The sequence below is a fragment of the Oncorhynchus kisutch genome, linkage group LG4, assembly GCF_002021735.2.
Source record: "Oncorhynchus kisutch isolate 150728-3 linkage group LG4, Okis_V2, whole genome shotgun sequence".
Taxonomy (NCBI): Eukaryota; Metazoa; Chordata; class Actinopteri; order Salmoniformes; family Salmonidae; genus Oncorhynchus; species Oncorhynchus kisutch.
Window position 1 is genome coordinate 21,797,719 of NC_034177.2, and position 23,111 is coordinate 21,820,829.

A 23,111-nucleotide genomic window follows, 5' to 3' on the forward strand; every position below is an offset into this window, starting at 1 on the left:
ATACAACACCTGACTAACAGTCAAAACAATACAACACCTGACTAACAGTCAAAACAATACAACACCTGACTAACAGTCAAAAACAATACAACACCTGAGTAACAGTCAAAACAATACAACACCTGACTAACAGTCAAAACAATACAAACCTGACTAACAGTCAAAACAATACAACACCTGAGATAACAGTCAAAACAATGCAACACTGACTAACAGTCAAAACAATGCTACACTGACTAACAGTCAAAACAATACAACACCTGACTAACAGTCAAAACAATACTACACCTGACTAACAGTCAAAACAATACAACACCTGACTAACAGTCAAAACAATACACACCTGACTAACAGTCAAAACAATACAAACACCTGACTAACAGTCAAAACAATACAAACCTGACTAACAGTCAAAACAATACAACACCTGACTAACAGTCAAAACAATGCTACACCTGACTAACAGTCAAAACAATACAACACCTGACTAACAGTCAAAACAATACAACACCTGACTAACAGTCAAAACAATACAACACCTGACTAACAGTCAAAACAATGCTACACTTGACTAACAGTCAAAACAATACAACACCTGACTAACAGTCAAAACAATTAACACCTGACTAACAGTCAAAACAATACAACACCTGACTAACAGTCAAAACAATACAACACCTGACTAACAGTCAAAACAATACAACACCTGACTAACAGTCAAAACAATACAACACCTGACTAACAGTCAAAAACAATACAACACCTGACTAACAGTCAAAACAATACAACACCTGACTAACAGTCAAAACAATACAACACCTGACTAACAGTCAAAACAATACAACACCTGAAACAGTCAAAACAATACAACACCTGACTAACAGTCAAAACAATACAACACCTGACTAACAGTCAAAACAATACAACACCTGAAACAGTCAAAACAATACAACACCTGACTAACAGTCAAAACAATACAACACCTGACTAACAGTCAAAACAATACAAACCTGACTAACAGTCAAAACAATACAACACCTGACTAACAGTCAAAACAATACAACACCTGACTAACAGTCAAAACAATACAACACCTGAGATAACAGTCAAAACAATACAACACCTGAGTAACAGTCAAAACAATACAACACCTGACTAACAGTCAAAACAATACAACACCTGACTAACAGTCAAAACAATACAACACCTGACTAACAGTCAAAACAATGCTACACTTGACTAACAGTCAAAACAATACAACACCTGACTAACAGTCAAAACAATGCAACACCTGACTAACAGTCAAAACAATACAACACCTGACTAACAGTCAAAACAATACAACACCTGACTAACAGTCAAAAACAATACAACACTGACTAACAGTCAAAACAATACAACACCTGACTAACAGTCAAAACAATACAACACCTGACTAACAGTCAAAACAAATACACCCTGACTAACAGTCAAAACAATACAACACCTGACTAACAGTCAAAACAATGCTACACCTGACTAACAGTCAAAACAATGCTACACCTGACTAACAGTCAAAACAATACAACACCTGACTAACAGTCAAAACAATACAACACCTGACTAACAGTCAAAACAATACAACACCTGAGTAACAGTCAAAACAATACAACACCTGACTAACAGTCAAAACAATACAACACCTGAGTAACAGTCAAAACAATACAACACCTGAGTAACAGTCAAAACAATACAACACCTGAGTAACAGTCAAAACAATACACACCTGAGTAACAGTCAAAACAATACAACACCTGACTAACAGTCAAAACAATACAACACCTGAGTAACAGTCAAAACAATACAACACCTGACTAACAGTCAAAACAATACAACACCTGACTAACAGTCAAAACAATACAACACCTGAGTAACAGTCAAAACAATACAACACCTGACTAACAGTCAAAACAATACAACACCTGAGTAACAGTCAAAACAATACAACACCTGACTAACAGTCAAAACAATACAACACCTGACTAACAGTCAAAACAATACACACCTGAGTAACAGTCAAAACAATACAACACCTGAGTAACAGTCAAAACAATACAACACCTGAGTAACAGTCAAAACAATACAACACCTGACTAACAGTCAAAACAATACAACACCTGAGTAACAGTCAAAACAATACAACACCTGAGTAACAGTCAAAACAATACAACACCTGACTAACAGTCAAAACAATACAACACCTGACTAACAGTCAAAACAATACAACACCTGACTAACAGTCAAAACAATACAACACCTGACTAACAGTCAAAACAATACAACACCTGAGTAACAGTCAAAACAATACAACACCTGACTAACAGTCAAAACAATACAACACCTGACTAACAGTCAAAACAATACAACACCTGAGTAACAGTCAAAACAATACAACACCTGACTAACAGTCAAAACAATACAACACCTGACTAACAGTCAAAACAATACAACACCTGACTAACAGTCAAAACAATACAACACCTGACTAACAGTCAAAACAATACAACACCTGACTAACAGTCAAAACAATACAACACTGAGTAACAGTCAAAACAATACAACACCTGACTAACAGTCAAAACAATACAACACCTGAGTAACAGTCAAAACAATACAACACCTGACTAACAGTCAAAACAATACAACACCTGACTAACAGTCAAAACAATACAACACCTGACTAACAGTCAAAACAATACAACACCTGACTAACAGTCAAAACAATACAACACCTGACTAACAGTCAAAACAATACAACACCTGACTAACAGTCAAAACAATACAACACCTGACTAACAGTCAAAACAATACAACACCTGACTAACAGTCAAAACAATACAACACCTGACTAACAGTCAAAACAATACAACACCTGACTAACAGTCAAAACAATACAACACCTGACTAACAGTCAAAACAATACAACACCTGACTAACAGTCAAAACAATACAACACCTGACTAACAGTCAAAACAATACAACACCTGACTAACAGTCAAAACAATACAACACCTGACTAACAGTCAAAACAATACAACACCTGACTAACAGTCAAAACAATACAACACCTGACTAACAGTCAAAACAATAAACACCTGACTAACAGTCAAAACAATACAACACCTGACTAACAGTCAAAACAATACAACACCTGACTAACAGTCAAAACAATACAACACCTGACTAACAGTCAAAACAATACAACACCTGACTAACAGTCAAAACAATACAACACCTGACTAACAGTCAAAACAATACAACACCTGACTAACAGTCAAAACAATACAACACCTGAGTAACAGTCAAAACAATACAACACCTGACTAACAGTCAAAACAATACAACACCTGACTAACAGTCAAAACAATACAACACCTGACTAACAGTCAAAACAATACAACACCTGACTAACAGTCAAAACAATACAACACCTGACTAACAGTCAAAACAATACAACACCTGACTAACAGTCAAAACAATACAACACCTGACTAACAGTCAAAACAATACAACACCTGACTAACAGTCAAAACAATACAACACCTGACTAACAGTCAAAACAATACAACACCTGAGTAACAGTCAAAACAATACAACACTGAGTAACAGTCAAAACAATACAACACCTGACTAACAGTCAAAACAATACAACACCTGACTAACAGTCAAAACAATACAACACCTGACTAACAGTCAAAACAATACAACACCTGAGTAACAGTCAAAACAATACAACACCTGAGTAACAGTCAAAACAATACAACACCTGACTAACAGTCAAAACAATACAACACCTGACTAACAGTCAAAACAATACAACACCTGAGTAACAGTCAAAACAATACAACACCTGACTAACAGTCAAAACAATACAACACCTGACTAACAGTCAAAACAATACAACACCTGACTAACAGTCAAAACAATACAACACCTGACTAACAGTCAAAACAATACAACACCTGACTAACAGTCAAAACAATACAACACCTGACTAACAGTCAAAACAATACAACACCTGACTAACAGTCAAAACAATACAACACCTGACTAACAGTCAAAACAATACAACACCTGACTAACAGTCAAAACAATACAACACCTGACTAACAGTCAAAACAATACAACACCTGACTAACAGTCAAAACAATACAACACCTGACTAACAGTCAAAACAATACAACACCTGACTAACAGTCAAAACAATACAACACCTGACTAACAGTCAAAACAATACAACACCTGACTAACAGTCAAAACAATACAACACCTGACTAACAGTCAAAACAATACAACACCTGAGTAACAGTCAAAACAATACAACACCTGACTAACAGTCAAAACAATACAACACCTGACTAACAGTCAAAACAATACAACACCTGACTAACAGTCAAAACAATACAACACCTGACTAACAGTCAAAACAATACAACACCTGACTAACAGTCAAAACAATACAACACCTGACTAACAGTCAAAACAATACAACACCTGACTAACAGTCAAAACAATACAACACCTGACTAACAGTCAAAACAATACAACACCTGACTAACAGTCAAAACAATACAACACCTGACTAACAGTCAAAACAATACAACACCTGACTAACAGTCAAAACAATACAACACCTGACTAACAGTCAAAACAATACAACACCTGACTAACAGTCAAAACAATACAACACCTGACTAACAGTCAAAACAATACAACACCTGACTAACAGTCAAAACAATACAACACCTGAGTAACAGTCAAAACAATACAACACCTGACTAACAGTCAAAACAATACAACACCTGACTAACAGTCAAAACAATACAACACCTGACTAACAGTCAAAACAATACAACACCTGACTAACAGTCAAAACAATACAACACCTGACTAACAGTCAAAACAATACAACACCTGACTAACAGTCAAAACAATACAACACCTGACTAACAGTCAAACAATACAACACCTGACTAACAGTCAAAACAATACAACACCTGACTAACAGTCAAAACAATACAACACCTGACTAACAGTCAAAACAATACAACACCTGACTAACAGTCAAAACAATACACACCTGACTAACAGTCAAAACAATACAACACCTGACTAACAGTCAAAACAATACAACACTGACTAACAGTCAAAACAATACAACACCTGACTAACAGTCAAAACAATACAACACCTGACTAACAGTCAAAACAATACAACACCTGACTAACAGTCAAAACAATACAACACCTGACTAACAGTCAAAACAATACAACACCTGACTAACAGTCAAAACAATACAACACCTGACTAACAGTCAAAACAATACAACACCTGACTAACAGTCAAAACAATACAACACCTGACTAACAGTCAAAACAATACAACACCTGACTAACAGTCAAAACAATACTACACTTGACTAACAGTCAAAACAATGCTACACCTGAGTAACAGTCAAAACAATACAACACCTGACTAACAGTCAAAACAATACTACACTGACTAACAGTCAAAACAATACTACACCTGACTAACAGTCAAAACAATACAACACCTGACTAACAGTCAAAACAATACAACACCTGACTAACAGTCAAAACAATACAACACCTGAGTAACAGTCAAAACAATACAACACCTGACTAACAGTCAAAACAATACAACACCTGAGTAACAGTCAAAACAATACAACACCTGAGTAACAGTCAAAACAATACAACACCTGACTAACAGTCAAAACAATACAACACCTGACTAACAGTCAAAACAATACAACACCTGAGTAACAGTCAAAACAATACAACACCTGAGTAACAGTCAAAACAATACAACACCTGACTAACAGTCAAAACAATACAACACCTGAGTAACAGTCAAAACAATACAACACCTGAGTAACAGTCAAAACAATACAACACCTGAGTAACAGTCAAAACAATACAACACCTGAGTAACAGTCAAAACAATACAACACCTGAGTAACAGTCAAAACAATACAACACCTGAGTAACAGTCAAAACAATACAACACCTGACTAACAGTCAAAACAATACAACACCTGACTAACAGTCAAAACAATACAACACCTGAGTAACAGTCAAAACAATACAACACCTGAGTAACAGTCAAAACAATACAACACCTGAGTAACAGTCAAAACAATACAACACCTGACTAACAGTCAAAACAATACAACACCTGAGTAACAGTCAAAACAATACAACACCTGAGTAACAGTCAAAACAATACAACACCTGAGTAACAGTCAAAACAATACAACACCTGAGTAACAGTCAAAACAATACAACACCTGACTAACAGTCAAAACAATACAACACCTGAGTAACAGTCAAAACAATACAACACCTGAGTAACAGTCAAAACAATACAACACCAGACTAACAGTCAAAACAATACAACACCTGACTAACAGTCAAAACAATACAACACCTGACTAACAGTCAAAAATACAACACCTGACTAACAGTCAAAACAATACAACACCTGAGTAACAGTCAAAACAATACAACACCTGACTAACAGTCAAAACAATACAACACCTGAGTAACAGTCAAAACAATACAACACCTGAGTAACAGTCAAAACAATACAACACCTGACTAACAGTCAAAACAATACAACACCTGACTAACAGTCAAAACAATACAACACCAGACTAACAGTCAAAACAATACAACACCTGACTAACAGTCAAAACAATACAACACCTGACTAACAGTCAAAACAATACAACACCTGACTAACAGTCAAAACAATACAACACCTGACTAACAGTCAAAACAATACAACACCTGACTAACAGTCAAAACAATACAACACCTGAGTAACAGTCAAAACAATACAACACCTGAGTAACAGTCAAAACAATACAACACCTGACTAACAGTCAAAACAATACAACACCTGACTAACAGTCAAAACAATACAACACCTGACTAACAGTCAAAACAATACAACACCTGACTAACAGTCAAAACAATACAACACCTGACTAACAGTCAAAACAATACAACACCTGACTAACAGTCAAAACAATACAACACCTGGGTAACAGTCAAAACAATACAACACCTGACTAACAGTCAAAACAATACAACACCTGGGTAACAGTCAAAACAATACAACACCTGACTAACAGTCAAAACAATACAACACCAGACTAACAGTCAAAACAATACAACACCTGACTAACAGTCAAAACAATACAACACCTGACTAACAGTCAAAACAATACAACACCTGGGTAACAGTCAAAACAATACAACACCTGACTAACAGTCAAAACAATATAACACCAGACTAACAGTCAAAACAATACAACACCTGACTAACAGTCAAAACAATACAACACCTGACTAACAGTCAAAACAATACAACACCTGACTAACAGTCAAAACAATACAACACCTGAGTAACAGTCAAAACAATACAACACCTGACTAACAGTCAAAACAATACAACACCTGAGTAACAGTCAAAACAATACAACACCTGAGTAACAGTCAAAACAATACAACACCAGACTAACAGTCAAAACAATACAACACCAGACTAACAGTCAAAACAATACAACACCAGACTAACAGTCAAAACAATACAACACCTGACTAACAGTCAAAACAATACAACACCTGACTAACAGTCAAAACAATACAACACCTGACTAACAGTCAAAACAATACAACACCTGACTAACAGTCAAAACAATACAACACCTGAGTAACAGTCAAAACAATACAACACCTGAGTAACAGTCAAAACAATACAACACCTGACTAACAGTCAAACAATACAACACCTGACTAACAGTCAAAACAATACAACACCTGAGTAACAGTCAAAACAATACAACACCTGAGTAACAGTCAAAACAATACAACACCTGACTAACAGTCAAAACAATACAACACCTGACTAACAGTCAAAACAATACAACACCTGGGTAACAGTCAAAACAATACAACACCTGACTAACAGTCAAAACAATACAACACCTGGGTAACAGTCAAAACAATACAACACCTGACTAACAGTCAAAACAATACAACACCTGACTAACAGTCAAAACAATACAACACCTGACTAACAGTCAAAACAATACAACACCTGACTAACAGTCAAAACAATACAACACCTGACTAACAGTCAAAACAATACAACACCTGACTAACAGTCAAAACAATACAACACCTGACTAACAGTCAAAACAATACAACACCTGACTAACAGTCAAAACAATACAACACCTGACTAACAGTCAAAACAATACAACACCTGACTAACAGTCAAAACAATACAACACCTGACTAACAGTCAAAACAATACAACACCTGACTAACAGTCAAAACAATACAACACCTGACTAACAGTCAAAACAATACAACACCTGAGTAACAGTCAAAACAATACAACACCTGAGTAACAGTCAAAACAATACAACACCTGACTAACAGTCAAAACAATACAACACCTGACTAACAGTCAAAACAATACAACACCTGACTAACAGTCAAAACAATACAACACCTGACTAACAGTCAAAACAATACAACACCTGACTAACAGTCAAAACAATACAACACCTGACTAACAGTCAAAACAATACAACACCTGACTAACAGTCAAAACAATACAACACCTGACTAACAGTCAAAACAATACAACACCTGACTAACAGTCAAAACAATACAACACCTGAGTAACAGTCAAAACAATACAACACCTGACTAACAGTCAAAACAATACAACACCTGACTAACAGTCAAAACAATACAACACCTGACTAACAGTCAAAACAATACAACACCTGACTAACAGTCAAAACAATACAACACCTGACTAACAGTCAAAACAATACAACACCTGACTAACAGTCAAAACAATACAACACCTGAGTAACAGTCAAAACAATACAACACCTGACTAACAGTCAAAACAATACAACACCTGACTAACAGTCAAAACAATACAACACCTGAGTAACAGTCAAAACAATACAACACCTGACTAACAGTCAAAACAATACAACACCTGACTAACAGTCAAAACAATACAACACCTGACTAACAGTCAAAACAATACAACACCTGACTAACAGTCAAAACAATACAACACCTGACTAACAGTCAAAACAATACAACACCTGACTAACAGTCAAAACAATACAACACCTGACTAACAGTCAAAACAATACAACACCTGGTAACAGTCAAAACAATACAACACCTGACTAACAGTCAAAACAATACAACACCTGACTAACAGTCAAAACAATACAACACCTGACTAACAGTCAAAACAATACAACACCTGACTAACAGTCAAAACAATACAACACCTGACTAACAGTCAAAACAATACAACACCAGACTAACAGTCAAAACAATACAACATCTGACTAACAGTCAAAACAATACAACACCTGACTAACAGTCAAAACAATACAACACCTGACTAACAGTCAAAACAATACAACACCTGACTAACAGTCAAAACAATACAACACCTGAGTAACAGTCAAAACAATACAACACCTGAGTAACAGTCAAAACAATACAACACCAGACTAACAGTCAAAACAATACAACACCTGACTAACAGTCAAAACAATACAACACCTGACTAACAGTCAAAACAATACAACACCTGACTAACAGTCAAAACAATACAACACCTGAGTAACAGTCAAAACAATACAACACCTGAGTAACAGTCAAAACAATACAACACCTGACTAACAGTCAAAACAATACAACACCTGACTAACAGTCAAAACAATACAACACCTGAGTAACAGTCAAAACAATACAACACCTGACTAACAGTCAAAACAATACAACACCTGACTAACAGTCAAAACAATACAACACCTGACTAACAGTCAAAACAATACAACACCTGACTAACAGTCAAAACAATACAACACCTGACTAACAGTCAAACAATACAACACCTGACTAACAGTCAAAACAATACAACACTGACTAACAGTCAAAACAATACAACTCCTGGGTATACAGTCAAAACAATACACAAACCTGACTAACAGTCAAAACAATACAACACCTGACTAACAGTCAAAACAATACAACACCTGAGTAACAGTCAAAACAATACAACACCTGAGTAACAGTCAAAACAATACAACACCTGAGTAACAGTCAAAACAATACAACACCTGAGTAACAGTCAAAACAATACAACACCTGACTAACAGTCAAAACAATACAACACTGACTAACAGTCAAAACAATAACCACCCCTGGGTAACAGTCAAAACAATACAACACCTGACTAACAGCAAAACACATACAACACCTGACTAACAGTCAACAACAATACAACACCTGAGTAACAGTCAAAACAATACAACACCTGAGTAACAGTCAAAACAATACACACCTGGGTAACAGTCAAAACATACAACACCTGACTAACAGTCAAAACAATACAACACCTGACTAACAGTCAAACAATACAACACCTGATAACAGTCAAAACATACAACACATGACTACAGTCAAAACAATACAACACCTGACTAACAGTCAAAACAATACAACACCCTGGCTAACAGTCAAAACAATACAACACCTGAGTAACAGTCAAAACAATACAATCCTGGGTAACAGTCAAAACAATACAACACCTGACTAACAGTCAAAAAAATACAACACCTGACTAAATAAAACAATACAACACCTGTCTAACAGTCCAAACAATACAACACCTGACTAACAGGTCAAAACAATACAACACCTGACTAACAGTCAAAACAATACAACACCTGAGTAACAGTCAAAACAATACAACACCTGACTAACAGTCAAAACAATACAACACCTGAGTAACAGTCAAAACAATACAACACCTGACTAACAGTCAAAACAATACAACACCTGACTAACAGTCAAAACAATACAACACCTGACTAACAGTCAAAACAATACAACACCTGACTAACAGTCAAAACAATACAACACCTGACTAACAGTCAAAACCAATACAACAACTGACTAACAGCTCACAAACAATACAACACCTGACATCAACAGTAAAACATTACCACCACCTGGTCAACAGTCTAAATCAATACAACAACCTTGCAACAGTCAAAACAATACAACACCTGACTAACAGTCAAAACAATTTACAACCACCTGAGTAACAGTCAAAACAATACACACCTTGGAACTACAGTCAAAAACAATACAACACCTGAGTAACAGTCAAAACGAATACAACACCTGACTAACAGTCAAAACATACAACACCTGGGTAACAGTCAAACAATACAACACCTGACTAACAGTCAAAACAATACAACACCTGGGTAACAGTCAAAACAATACAACACCTGACTAACAGTCAAAACAATACAACACCAGACTAACAGTCAAAACAATACAACACCTGACTAACAGTCAAAACAATACAACACCTGACTAACAGTCAAAACAATACAACACCTGACTAACAGTCAAAACAATACAACACCAGACTAACAGTCAAAACAATACAACACCAGACTAACAGTCAAAACAATACAACACCTGACTAACAGTCAAAACAATACAACACCTGAGTAACAGTCAAAACAATACAACACCTGGGTAAGAAAGAATTACAAACAAGCCTGAGGACATACTTGGCAAAATACATTTCAATCAAAGAGTCAAAGCCTCTGTGAATGTCAGTCATGTTTTAATGAAGTTATTTTTCCGTAATGTTTCTTCAGGCCCCGGAATGGAGGAAAGTTCTGCGTGGGTCGAAGGATGAAGTTCCGGTCCTGCAACACTGAGCCGTGCCCCCGAGGACGGAGAGACTTCCGCGAGGAGCAGTGCTCTCAGTTCGACGGCAAGCACTTCAACATCAACGGTCTACCTCCCACCGTCCGCTGGGTGCCCAAGTACAGTGGTAGTGAGTACCCTCTATTGGAAAGTGTCTTTGTGTCCTTTAAAAGCACTACCATGTATAAAACTCCATGTATTATTAGTGGGAGTACTCACTGTACTAGCAGTTAAACCATGATAACACCAAGCCTCTATGATAACAGTTGATAACATTACATTATAGCATTCTACTACCCTATACCCTACACTACACCTATGCTCCCTCACAGAGCTCAAAGAACCGGACTTCAACTGTCAGAAGGTCCACCACGCCTAATTGAGGGCTAGGTGGGGTCAAGGTGTCAATATTTTTTGGAATGACTTAAAACATGACTCCCCATTGTGTCCTGGTAGGTAGACTTTTGGCTCAGTACAGGCAAATTCTGTCAGTGTGTTTTCCCTCAATGCTCTGCATAGTCATGATAGGAACAGACATGAAAAATGTACAGAGTAATCAACACTTGAGAAGCATACAGTACTAAAATATATGCTCCTGGATAGCTTCCCTCTTCTATACCTCACGCATTGTAATAATTATAGTGATGGCTTGCACAGCTGAACGAGTTGCCATTTGGCAAAGGAGTCAGGGCTTTAGTGCAGGGTTTAAGATTTGGAAGAACTAACCACGGGCTATCACAATACAATGTTATGCAAGCACACTGACCAAGCACAGTGTCCAAAATGGTGTCAAACAGAATGGGGATTTTTCTAAACAACTGATACAGATGCAGTTATTTCAGCAAAGCTAACTGCTGACCCTTGCAAAAATGTTAACTATTGTACTAATGTACTATTGTAGAGAATGACATATTTTTGAGTTGTAGACCTATTCTGTGAGGGCTTTGCTAACTGTAGATTGTTGTTGTTGTTGCCATTATTGTTTTTGTTGTTATTTGACATTCATGATGTCATGTAAAATGATTCATCCATAGTTTTCTCAGTATATATATGTCACAGGAGGTTGGTGGCACCTTAATTGGGGAGGACGGGCTCGTGGTAATGGCTGGAGTGGAATAGGTGGAATGGTATCAAATACATCAAACACATGGTTTCCATGTGTTTAATACCATTCCATTTACTTCATTCCAGCCATTATTTTGAGCCATCCTTCCCCCAGCAGCCTCCACTGATGTATATCTCACCATACAGTCATCTTCCAATGGGTGTGTTTTTCCTCTGTAGTTCTAATGAAGGATCGGTGCAAGCTCTTCTGTCGGGTTGCCGGGACGATGGCCTACTATCAGCTGAAGGATCGCGTCATCGACGGCACGCCGTGTGGCCCAGACACCTACGATATCTGTGTTCAAGGCCTCTGTCGGGTAACTGTGTTCCCTAACATCATACTGTGTATCAAACACAGCTAACTTACAAACTGATATATGTTCTCTCAGATGTCTGTCTATATCAGCATATCACTAACAATGTTGTGACATACTGTATCAGAGTATACACACACACACACACACACACACACACACACACACACACACACACACACACACGCACACACACACACACACACAGAAACAGAGAAAGCTTTAGTTTTGTGGTGTTGGATATAAACGTCTATTTTTAGTGCAGGATTGTGACCACTGATGGTTGACATAGCCCTTGGTGTGACCCCCTGTCTGATTGCTGTGTCTCTGTGTGACCCCTTGTCTGATTGGTGTGTCTCTGTCTGTTTCAACAGCAAGCAGGCTGTGATCATGTGTTGAACTCCAAGGCGAAAAATGACAAATGTGGAGTGTGTGGAGGGGACAACTCCTCCTGCAAAACCCTTGCTGGGACCTTCAACGATGCTGAGTATGGTAAGCCTGGCTGCCTTTCTCTTCTTTCCCTGTATTCCAAAGTACGTTAGCAGGTATTGCACACTGTTTATAACAACAACTGTCTATGAACAGTTGAAATGCAATATACAAATGACATAAAGATGTTTGCTATGCTAAACTTGCTAAACTAATTGACACTTGGACAATGCACAAATGACAACAGAATTATGACGCAACTTTTGGATGCTAGTGAAGGGAGTGAACATTTTCCTTTCTCTTTGGGACAATGCTTTGCATAATGCATAATGGACACCAGTAAACTCTAGAAGTTCTCAAACTTAACTCCGACCCAGCGTGACCCCCTTGAACTCATGATTAGTATGATGTCTCTTCCCGGGCCAAGCACTGATTACTTCAAATCCCCTTCAAGTCTGATCTGCAAAATAACAAAATAAATTAGCATAAATGGTTGTGGATTTGGCTCAATATTTACTCAATATTTATTTTGCTATTTGCTTCTCTTCATCTCATCCTCTATCTGTCCATTCCTCTGCTTGTGTTTCTGCTGAGGAGTCCCAGGCCAAGCATGTGCAGCCAGGCCAAGCATGTGCAGCCAGGCCAAGCATGTGCAGCCAAACCAAGTTTAGACCAGGATGACATGAATGAGAACTCAGCCCAGCCAGGATATCCCTGGTCCAGCATGGTCCACTCCTCTCCCTCCTCTCCCTCTCTTCATCTTCACCCTCTCTCTCTCTTCTCTCTCCTTCTCCCTCACTTGTCCCTCTCTCTTTCTCCCTTCGTCCCTCATCTCTCACTCTCTCTTTCTCCCTTTCCCTCAACTCCTTCCTCTCCCTCTCCATCCTCCTCTCCCTGTCCATCTCCCTCTTTAGCCAGTTAACAGTGTAAACAGCTAAATGAGGAGAGGAGAGCCACCAACCCAGGGGTTTGAGGACCTCACCCAGAGCTGAGGAGACTCTGGACCCTGATAAAAGCACACTTCCTTTTTATAACAATAATGATTTGTTTTATTCATTTAGCTCCTTTACCCAGATCCCAAGCTGTAACGCTTGGACACATTGAAAGTTGAAGTAACCTATGGCTTACCCTTTGCAACTAACTAAATTAGCGTATGTACAGTAAAAACCATTTAGAACAGTGGTCTCCTAGTCTTCTTCTCCCTCGGTAGAGTGCTGTGTGTCTGTCTGCCCGTCATGAGGTAGACCTCAGCTTTCCCAGGGTGCACCAGGGGTGTCTCTCCTGGAGAACTGTGTTTGCATTCCGCGGTCGCCCTGTGGTTGCGTTTAGATTATGTGTGTGGTGAACGATTGCATTGGGGGCTTCGAGGGTCTGTGGATGAGCTGTGGCTTTCTCTAAGGGGGACCTGGTCTGCGGTCTACACAGTTCACCCACTCCTTGTACTTATGTGCTTATTCTGTCTTGACTGGTTAGAGAGGGAATTTAACATGCTACTTAAACCTAACAGCACAGAAGAGACATTTATGCTGCTGTTTTTTAGCACTGGAGTTTTCTTATGGACATTCTTAAGCAATTGTTGTTTATCTTTTAGAATTTAGAGCAAAAAGTATATTTTTGTTGTTGTTGATGCTGTAAGACTGGAAGCTGCAGACTTTTCTTGTGGTACCAGAGTGACTGTAGCATATAAGGGTTATGGGCTTATTCCTTTGATTTCAAAGAAAATGCACTTCAATCAACAATAGTGACCACCGAACGTAGATTGAGTGATAAAGTGTGTGGCTGGCCGGTCGGTGTGACAAGACATAACCTTTACTGGTGCTGCCCCCGAGTGGCCCAGGCACTTCTCTCTCCCTTCACCCCCTTCTCTTTCCCCCTCTCACCCTTCTTTTCGTCCCCTATTTTCTCCTCCTCTCTCCCATCTCTTTAATCCAGTTCTCTCCAGCCACTTTCTCCCCTCACTCCAATATCTCTGTTCTAACCCTAACCCTCTCCCCCCACTCCAATATCTCTGTTCTAGCCCTAACCCTCTCCCCCCACTCCAATATCTCTGTTCTAACCCTAACCCTCTCCCCCCACTCCAATATCTCTGTTCTAACCCTAACCCTCTCCCCCCACTCCAATATCTCTGTTCTAACCCTAACCCTCTCCCCCCACTCCAATATCTCTGTTCTAACCCTAACCCTCTCCCCCCACTCCAATATCTCTGTTCTAACCCTAACCCTCTCCCCCCACTCCAATATCTCTGTTCTAACCCTAACCCTCTCCCCCCACTCCAATATCTCTGTTCTAACCCTAACCCTCTCCCCCCACTCCAATATCTCTGTTCTAACCCAAACCCTCTCCCCCCACTCCAATATCTCTGTTCTAACCCTAACCCTCTCCCCCCACTCCAATATCTCTGTTCTAACCCTAACCCTCTCCCCCCACTCCAATATCTCTGTTCTAACCCAAACCCTCTCCCCTCACTCCAATATCTATTTTTTATATTTTTATAATGTAACCTTTATGTAACAATGATGGCCTACCCTGGCCAAACCCGGATGACGCTGGGCCAATTGTGTGCCGCCCTATGGGACTCCCAATCACAGCCGGATGTGATACAGCCTGGAATCAAACCAGGGACTGTAGTGACGCCTCTAACACTGAGGGGCGGTGCCTTAGACCGCTGTGCCACTCGGGAACCCATCTCTGTTCTAACCCTCTCATTTATCCTCGCTCCAATATCTCTGTTCTAACCATCTCTTCTCCCCTCACTCCAATATCTCTGTTTTAACCCTCTCCTCTCCCCTCATTCTAATATCTCTGTTCTAACCCTCTCCTCTCCCCTCACTCCAAAATCTCTGTTTTAACCCTCTCCTCTCCCCTCACTCCAATATCTCTGTTTTAACCCTCTCCTCTCCCCTCACTCCAATATCTCTGTTTTAACCCTCTCCTCTCCCCTCGCTCCAATATCTCTGTTTTAACCCTCTCCTCTCCCCTCACTCCAATATCTCTGTTTTAACCATCTCAACTCCCCTCACTCCAATATCTCTGTTTTAACCCTCTCCTCTCCCCTCACTCCAATATCTCTGTTTTAACCATCTCTTCTCCCCTCACTCCAATATCTCTGTTTTAACCCTCTCCTCTCCCCTCATTCTAATATCTCTGTTCTAACCCTCTCCTCTCCCCTCACTCCAAAATCTCTGTTTTAACCCTCTCCTCTCCCCTCACTCCAATATCTCTGTTTTAACCCTCTCCTCTCCCCTCACTCCAATATCTCTGTTTTAACCCTCTCCTCTCCCCTCGCTCCAATATCTCTGTTTTAACCCTCTCCTCTCCCCTCACTCCAATATCTCTGTTTTAACCATCTCAACTCCCCTCACTCCAATATCTCTGTTTTAACCCTCTCCTCTCCCCTCACTCCAATATCTCTGTTTTAACCATCTCTTCTCCCCTCACTCCAATATCTCTGTTTTAACCCTCTCCTCTCCCCTCACTCCAATATCTCTGTTTTAACCATCTCTTCTCCCCTCACTCCAATATCTCTGTTTTAACCCTCTCCTCTCCCCTCATTCTAATATCTCTGTTCTAACCCTCTCCTCTCCCCTCACTCCAATATCTCTGTTTTAACCCTCTCCTCTCCCCTCACTCCAATATCTCTGTTTTAACCATCTCTTCTCCCCTTACTCCAATATCTCTGTGTTAACCCTCTCCTCTCCCCTCACTCCAATATCTCTGTTTTAACCATCTCTTCTCCCCTCACTCCAATATCTCTGTTTTAACCCTCTCCTCTCCCCTCACTCCAATATCTCTGTTTTAACCATCTCTTCTCCCCTCACTCCAATATCTCGGTTTTAACCCTCTCCTCTCCCCTCATTCTAATATCTCTGTTCTAACCCTCTCCTCTCCCCTCACTCCAATATCTCTGTTTTAACCCTCTCCTCTCCCCTCACTCCAATATCTCTGTTTTAACCATCTCTTCTCCCCTCACTCCAATATCTCTGTGTTAACCCTCTCCTCTCCCCTCACTCCAATATCTCTGTTTTAACCATCTCTTCTCCCCTCACTCCAATATCTCTGTTTTAACCCTCTCCTCTCCCCTCATTATAATATCTCTGTTTTACCCTCTCCCCTCATTCTAATATATCTGTTCTAACCCTCTCCTCTCCCCTCACTCCAATATCTGTGTTAACCCTCTCTTCTCCCCTCACTCCAATATCTCTGTTTTAACCCTCTCCTCTCCCCTCATTATAATATCTCTGTTTTACCCTCTCCCCTCATTCTAATATATCTGTTCTAACCCTCTCCTCTCCCCTCACTCCAATATCTGTTTTAACCATCTCTTCTCCCCTCACTCCAATATCTCTGTTTTAACCCTCTCCTCTCCCCTCACTCCAATATCTCTGTTTTAACCCTCTCCTCTCCCCTCGCTCCAATATCTCTGTTTTAACACTCTCCTCTCCCCTCACTCCAATATCTTATAGTAATTATATACTATTTTATGGGTGGGTCTCTCTCTCTCTCTCCATCCAGGTTACAACACAGTGGTGAGCATCCCTGCAGGAGCCACCAACATTGATATTAAACAGGTCAGCTACTCTGGGAAGTCGGAGGATGACAACTACCTCGGTGAGTTTGTGTGTGTGTGTGAGAGAGCATGAGTGATGCTATCACTGCTTAGCCATGGTACTTCACAGCAGGCCAATTCACTCACAGCCAGTTTATGGCAAATTCTTTCTAGCTATAGAGGGTTTAAATATGTTTATTGGTGCTTTAAATGGTGGACACCATACAATAGGTCAATGTGTTTTCCCCCACTCCTCTATCAAAGGGCAGCCATTGGTCAGAACATGGTTACCCACCCAGTGACCGCAGCTGTAGGGACAGGCTGTTTAGGATGTGGGGTTAAAGGGGGTGAGGAAGTATAGACTAATACCAAACCACTAGTCATTTATACCAGTCAGAATGTACGGTTGAAGTCGGAAGTTTACATACACTTAGGTTGGAGTCATTAAAACTAGTTTTCAACCACTTCACAAATTTCTTGTTAACAAACTATAGTTTTGGCAAGTCGGTTAGGACATCTGTGTTAACAACCCTCCAGGCAAGCTTCAATGCCATACAACTCTCCTTCCGTGGCCTCCAATTGCTCTTAAATACAAGTAAAACTAAATGCATGCTCTTCAACCGATCGCTACCTGCACCTACCCGCCTGTCCAACATCACTACTCTGGACGGCTCTGACTTAGAATACGTGGACAACTACAAATACTTAGGTGTCTGGTTAGACTGTAAACTCTCCTTCCAGACCCATATCAAACATCTCCAATCCAAAGTTAAATCTAGAATTGGCTTCCTATTTCGCAACAAAGCATCCTTCACTCATGCTGCCAAACATACCCTTGTAAAACTGACCATCCTACCAATCCTTGACTTTGGCGATGTCATTTACAAAATAGCCTCCAATACCCTACTCAACAAATTGGATGCAGTCTATCACAGTGCAATCCGTTTTATCACCAAAGCCCCATATACTACCCACCATTGCGACCTGTACGCTCTCGTTGGCTGGCCCTCGCTTCATACTCGTCGCCAAACCCACTGGCTCCATGTCATCTACAAGACCCTGCTAGGTAAAGTCCCCCCTTATCTCAGCTCGCTGGTCACCATAGCATCTCCCACCTGTAGCACACGCTCCAGCAGGTATATCTCTCTAGTCACCCCCAAAACCAATTCTTTCTTTGGCCGCCTCTCCTTCCAGTTCTCTGCTGCCAATGACTGGAACGAACTACAAAAATCTCTGAAACTGGAAACACTTATCAAATCAAATCAAATCAAATTTATTTATATAGCCCTTCGTACATCAGCTGATATCTCAAAGTGCTGTACAGAAACCCAGCCTAAAACCCCAAACAGCAAGCAATGCAGGTGTAGAATCTCCCTCACTAGCTTTAAGCACCAACTGTCAGAGCAGCTCACAGATTACTGCACCTGTACATAGCCCACCTATAATTTAGCCCAAACAACTACCTCTTTCCCAACTGTATTTAATTTTAATTAATTTATTTATTTTGCTCCTTTGCACCCCATTATTTTTTATTTCTACTTTGCACATTCTTCCATTGCAAAACTACCATTCCAGTATTTTACTTGCTATATTGTATTTACTTTGCCATCATGGCCTTTTTTGCCTTTACCTCCCTTCTCACCTCATTTGCTCACATTGTATATAGACTTGTTTATACTGCATTATTGACTGTATGTTTGTTTTTACTCCATGTGTAACTCTGTGTCGTTTTATCTGTCGAACTGCTTTGCTTTATCTTGGCCAGGTCGCAATTGTAAATGAGAACTTGTTCTCAACTTGCCTACCTGGTTAAATAAAGGTAAAATAAAAAAATAAAAAAATAAATAAAATCTACTTTGTGCATGACACAAGTAATTTTTCCAACAATTGTTTACACTTAGAATTCTCTGTATCACAATTCCAATGGGTCAGAAGTTTACATAGGCTAAGTTGACTGTGCCTTTAAACAGCTTGGAAAATTCCAGAAAAAGATGTCATGTTTTTAGAAGCTTCTGACAGGCTAATTGACATAATTTGAGTCCATTGGAGGTATACCTGTGGATGTATTTCAAGGCCTACCTTCAAATTCAGTGCCTCTTTGCTTGACGCCATGGGAAAATCAAAAGAAATCAGCCAAGACTTCAGACAAAAAATTGTCGACCTCCACAAGTCTGGTTCATCCTTGGGAGCAATTTCCAAACGCCTGAAGGTACCACATTCATCTGTACTCTGGTATGATGGAACAAAAATAGAACTGTTTGGCCATAATGACCATCGTTATGTTTGGAGGAAAAAGGGGGAGGCTTGCAAGCCGAAAGAACACTATCCCAACCGTGAAGCATGGGGGTGGCAGCATCATGTTGTCGGGGTCATTTGCTGCAGGAGGGACTGGTGCACTTCTCAAAATAGATGGCATCAAGAGGGAGGAAAATGATGTAGATATATTGAAGCAACATATCAAGACATCAGTCTTTAAAGAAGTTAAAACTTGGTCGCAAATGGGTCTTCCAAATGGACAATGACCCCAAGCATATTTCCAAAGTTCTGGCACAATGGCTTAAGGACAACAAAGTCAAGGTATTGGAGTGGCCATTACAAAGCCTTGACCTCAAATCCTATAGAAAATTTGTGGGCAGAACTGAAAAAGCGTGTGCGAGCAAGGAGGCCTACAAACCTGACTCAGTTACACCAGCTCTGTCAGGAGGAATGGGACAAAATTCACCCAACTTATTGTGGGAAGCTTGTGGAAGGCTACCCAAAATATTTGACCCAAGTTGAGCAATTTAAAGGCAATGCTACCAAATACTAATTGAGTGTATGTAAACTTCTGACCCACTGGGAATGTAATGAAATAAATCATTTTATTCTATTATTCTGACATTTTTACATTCTTACTGGGATTAAATGTCAGGAATTGTGAAAACTGAGTTTTTATGTATTTGGCAAAGGTGTATGTAAACTTCCCACTTCAACTGTATGTGGAGGAAGCATGGCGGGGCCCGGAGCCAAATGGGCCAGAGGATAAGGGATAGCTGGGAAAGCAAACAGTGTGTCAGAATGAGACGAAACTGAATGTGTGTAGAAAAGGTGTTAATTAGAGCCATGTGTAGCCAGGCCAGATGAAAGTGGATAGGGGCTGGGTGAGATGGGCAATGGCTGTGTTTGTGTGTGTGTGTGTGTGTGTGTGTTAGCCAATGCATTTTTCTCACTGCTGGAGGGTGCAGGTGATGACTGCCAGAAGAGGTGTTTTTGTCATTGGCCATCACACACCATACACACAGGCAGTCAGGGGTTAACGAGGACTAGCTGGGGTCCTCAGCTGGTAGTGTGCAGACTTGAGTGTAAACAAAGTTGTGCCTAGAGACCTAATCACACACATTGTTTCAACATGGGCTCTCTCACATTGTAATTACTACATATTTCACAGAACCATACTTCTTGTCTGTGTGTCTGTCTGTGTGTGTGTGTGTGTGTGTGTGTGTGTGTGTGTGTGTGTGTGTGTGTGTGTGTGTGTGTGTGTGTGTGTGTGTGTGTGTGTGTGTGTGTGTGTGTGTGTGTGTGTGTGTGTGTGTGTGTGTGTGTGTGTGTGTGTGTGTGTGTGTGTTGAAGGGGTAGTTGGTGTTTGCTTGGTAGTGTATAAACAAGGGTTTGTTCAGCATGTGTGAGCTTGTCGTTTGTGTGTTTTTATGCACTGGTTTGTATTTCAAGACAGTGGAGCTACTTTGTTAGCATTCGTAAAGAGAGTCACGCAGTCTAACTCCAAATGACTGCAATTTGGTGCCACCAATGTTTCAACATACCCCCTTGCAACAATGGCATTGCAGAACATTTTTGGTTTGAAGTCATTGAATGTTTACATACAGCTTGGAATGACAAAGCTACTTTCCCCCTCAAATGATTTTCCAAACCTGAAACCCAAAAAACTCAAAAAGTATTTAGCAAAGAAAGCCGTTTTTATCCAATGTCTTGAGGCAATATTTTCTTTTTATTATTTATTTTTCCACTTTTCGTTTGTTTCCTTTCAGCTTTATCTGACAGCCATTCTAACTTTCTCCTGAATGGGAACTTTGTGGTGGCCATGTTCAAAAGGGAAATCCCCTTCAAGGGAACTGTCATTGAGTACAGCGGCTCAGACACCATTGAGGAGCGCATCAACTGCACTGAACGCATCGAGGAGGAACTCATCCTACAGGCAAGGCTGATGTCTCTGTCTCTTTGTCTCTCTCTCGCTCTTCTGTTTGTTTCTGCCTTTCTCTCTCTCTAGCGTTCTCTGTCCCCTCTCCACCCTTCCCCCAACTCTCCTTCTATATTGTTACAAGTATTTCCCATATCATTGTTGCCCTAGGTCCTGTGTGTGGGGAACCTGTACAACCCAGATGTGCGCTACTCCTTCAACATCCCCATCGAGGAGCACAGGGAACAGTTTGTGTGGGACCCCTCAGGCTCCTGGCTGGATTGTAGCCGCATGTGTCAGGGTAAGGTCATAGTCGTCCACCCAGTTACCCATGTATCAGAGTAAAGTCATAGTCTTCCACCCAGTTACCCATGTGTCAGGAGGGTAAAGTCATAGTCATCCACCCAGTTACCCATGTGTCAGGGTAAAGTCATAGTCGTCCACCCAGTTACCCATGTATCAGGGTAAAGTCATAGTCGTCCACCCAGTTACCCATGTGTCAGGAGGGTAAAGTCATAGTCATCCACCCAGTTACCCATGTGTCAGGGTAAGGTCATGGTCATCCACCCAGTTACCCATGTATCAGGGTAAAGTCATAGTCATCCACCCAGTTACCCATGTGTCAGGTCATGGTCATCCACCCAGTTACCCAAGTGTCAGGGTAAGGACCCTGTTACCCATAGGTTTCAGGCTTC

At 40.1% G+C, this 23,111-nt stretch overlaps 1 protein-coding gene across 1 annotated transcript in view; it reads left to right on the forward strand.

Moving 5' to 3' along the window:
* Positions 1-23,111, forward strand: part of LOC109889236 (A disintegrin and metalloproteinase with thrombospondin motifs 20) — a 199,781-nt gene that overhangs the window by 122,686 nt on the left and 53,984 nt on the right. Inside the window, exons 13-18 of the mRNA XM_020480514.2 lie at positions 11,798-11,979; positions 13,134-13,270; positions 13,642-13,759; positions 18,209-18,304; positions 22,268-22,434; positions 22,588-22,717. Coding sequence (XP_020336103.1) covers positions 11,798-11,979; positions 13,134-13,270; positions 13,642-13,759; positions 18,209-18,304; positions 22,268-22,434; positions 22,588-22,717 — 830 coding nt within the window. The remainder of the gene's footprint in view (positions 1-11,797; positions 11,980-13,133; positions 13,271-13,641; positions 13,760-18,208; positions 18,305-22,267; positions 22,435-22,587; positions 22,718-23,111) is intronic.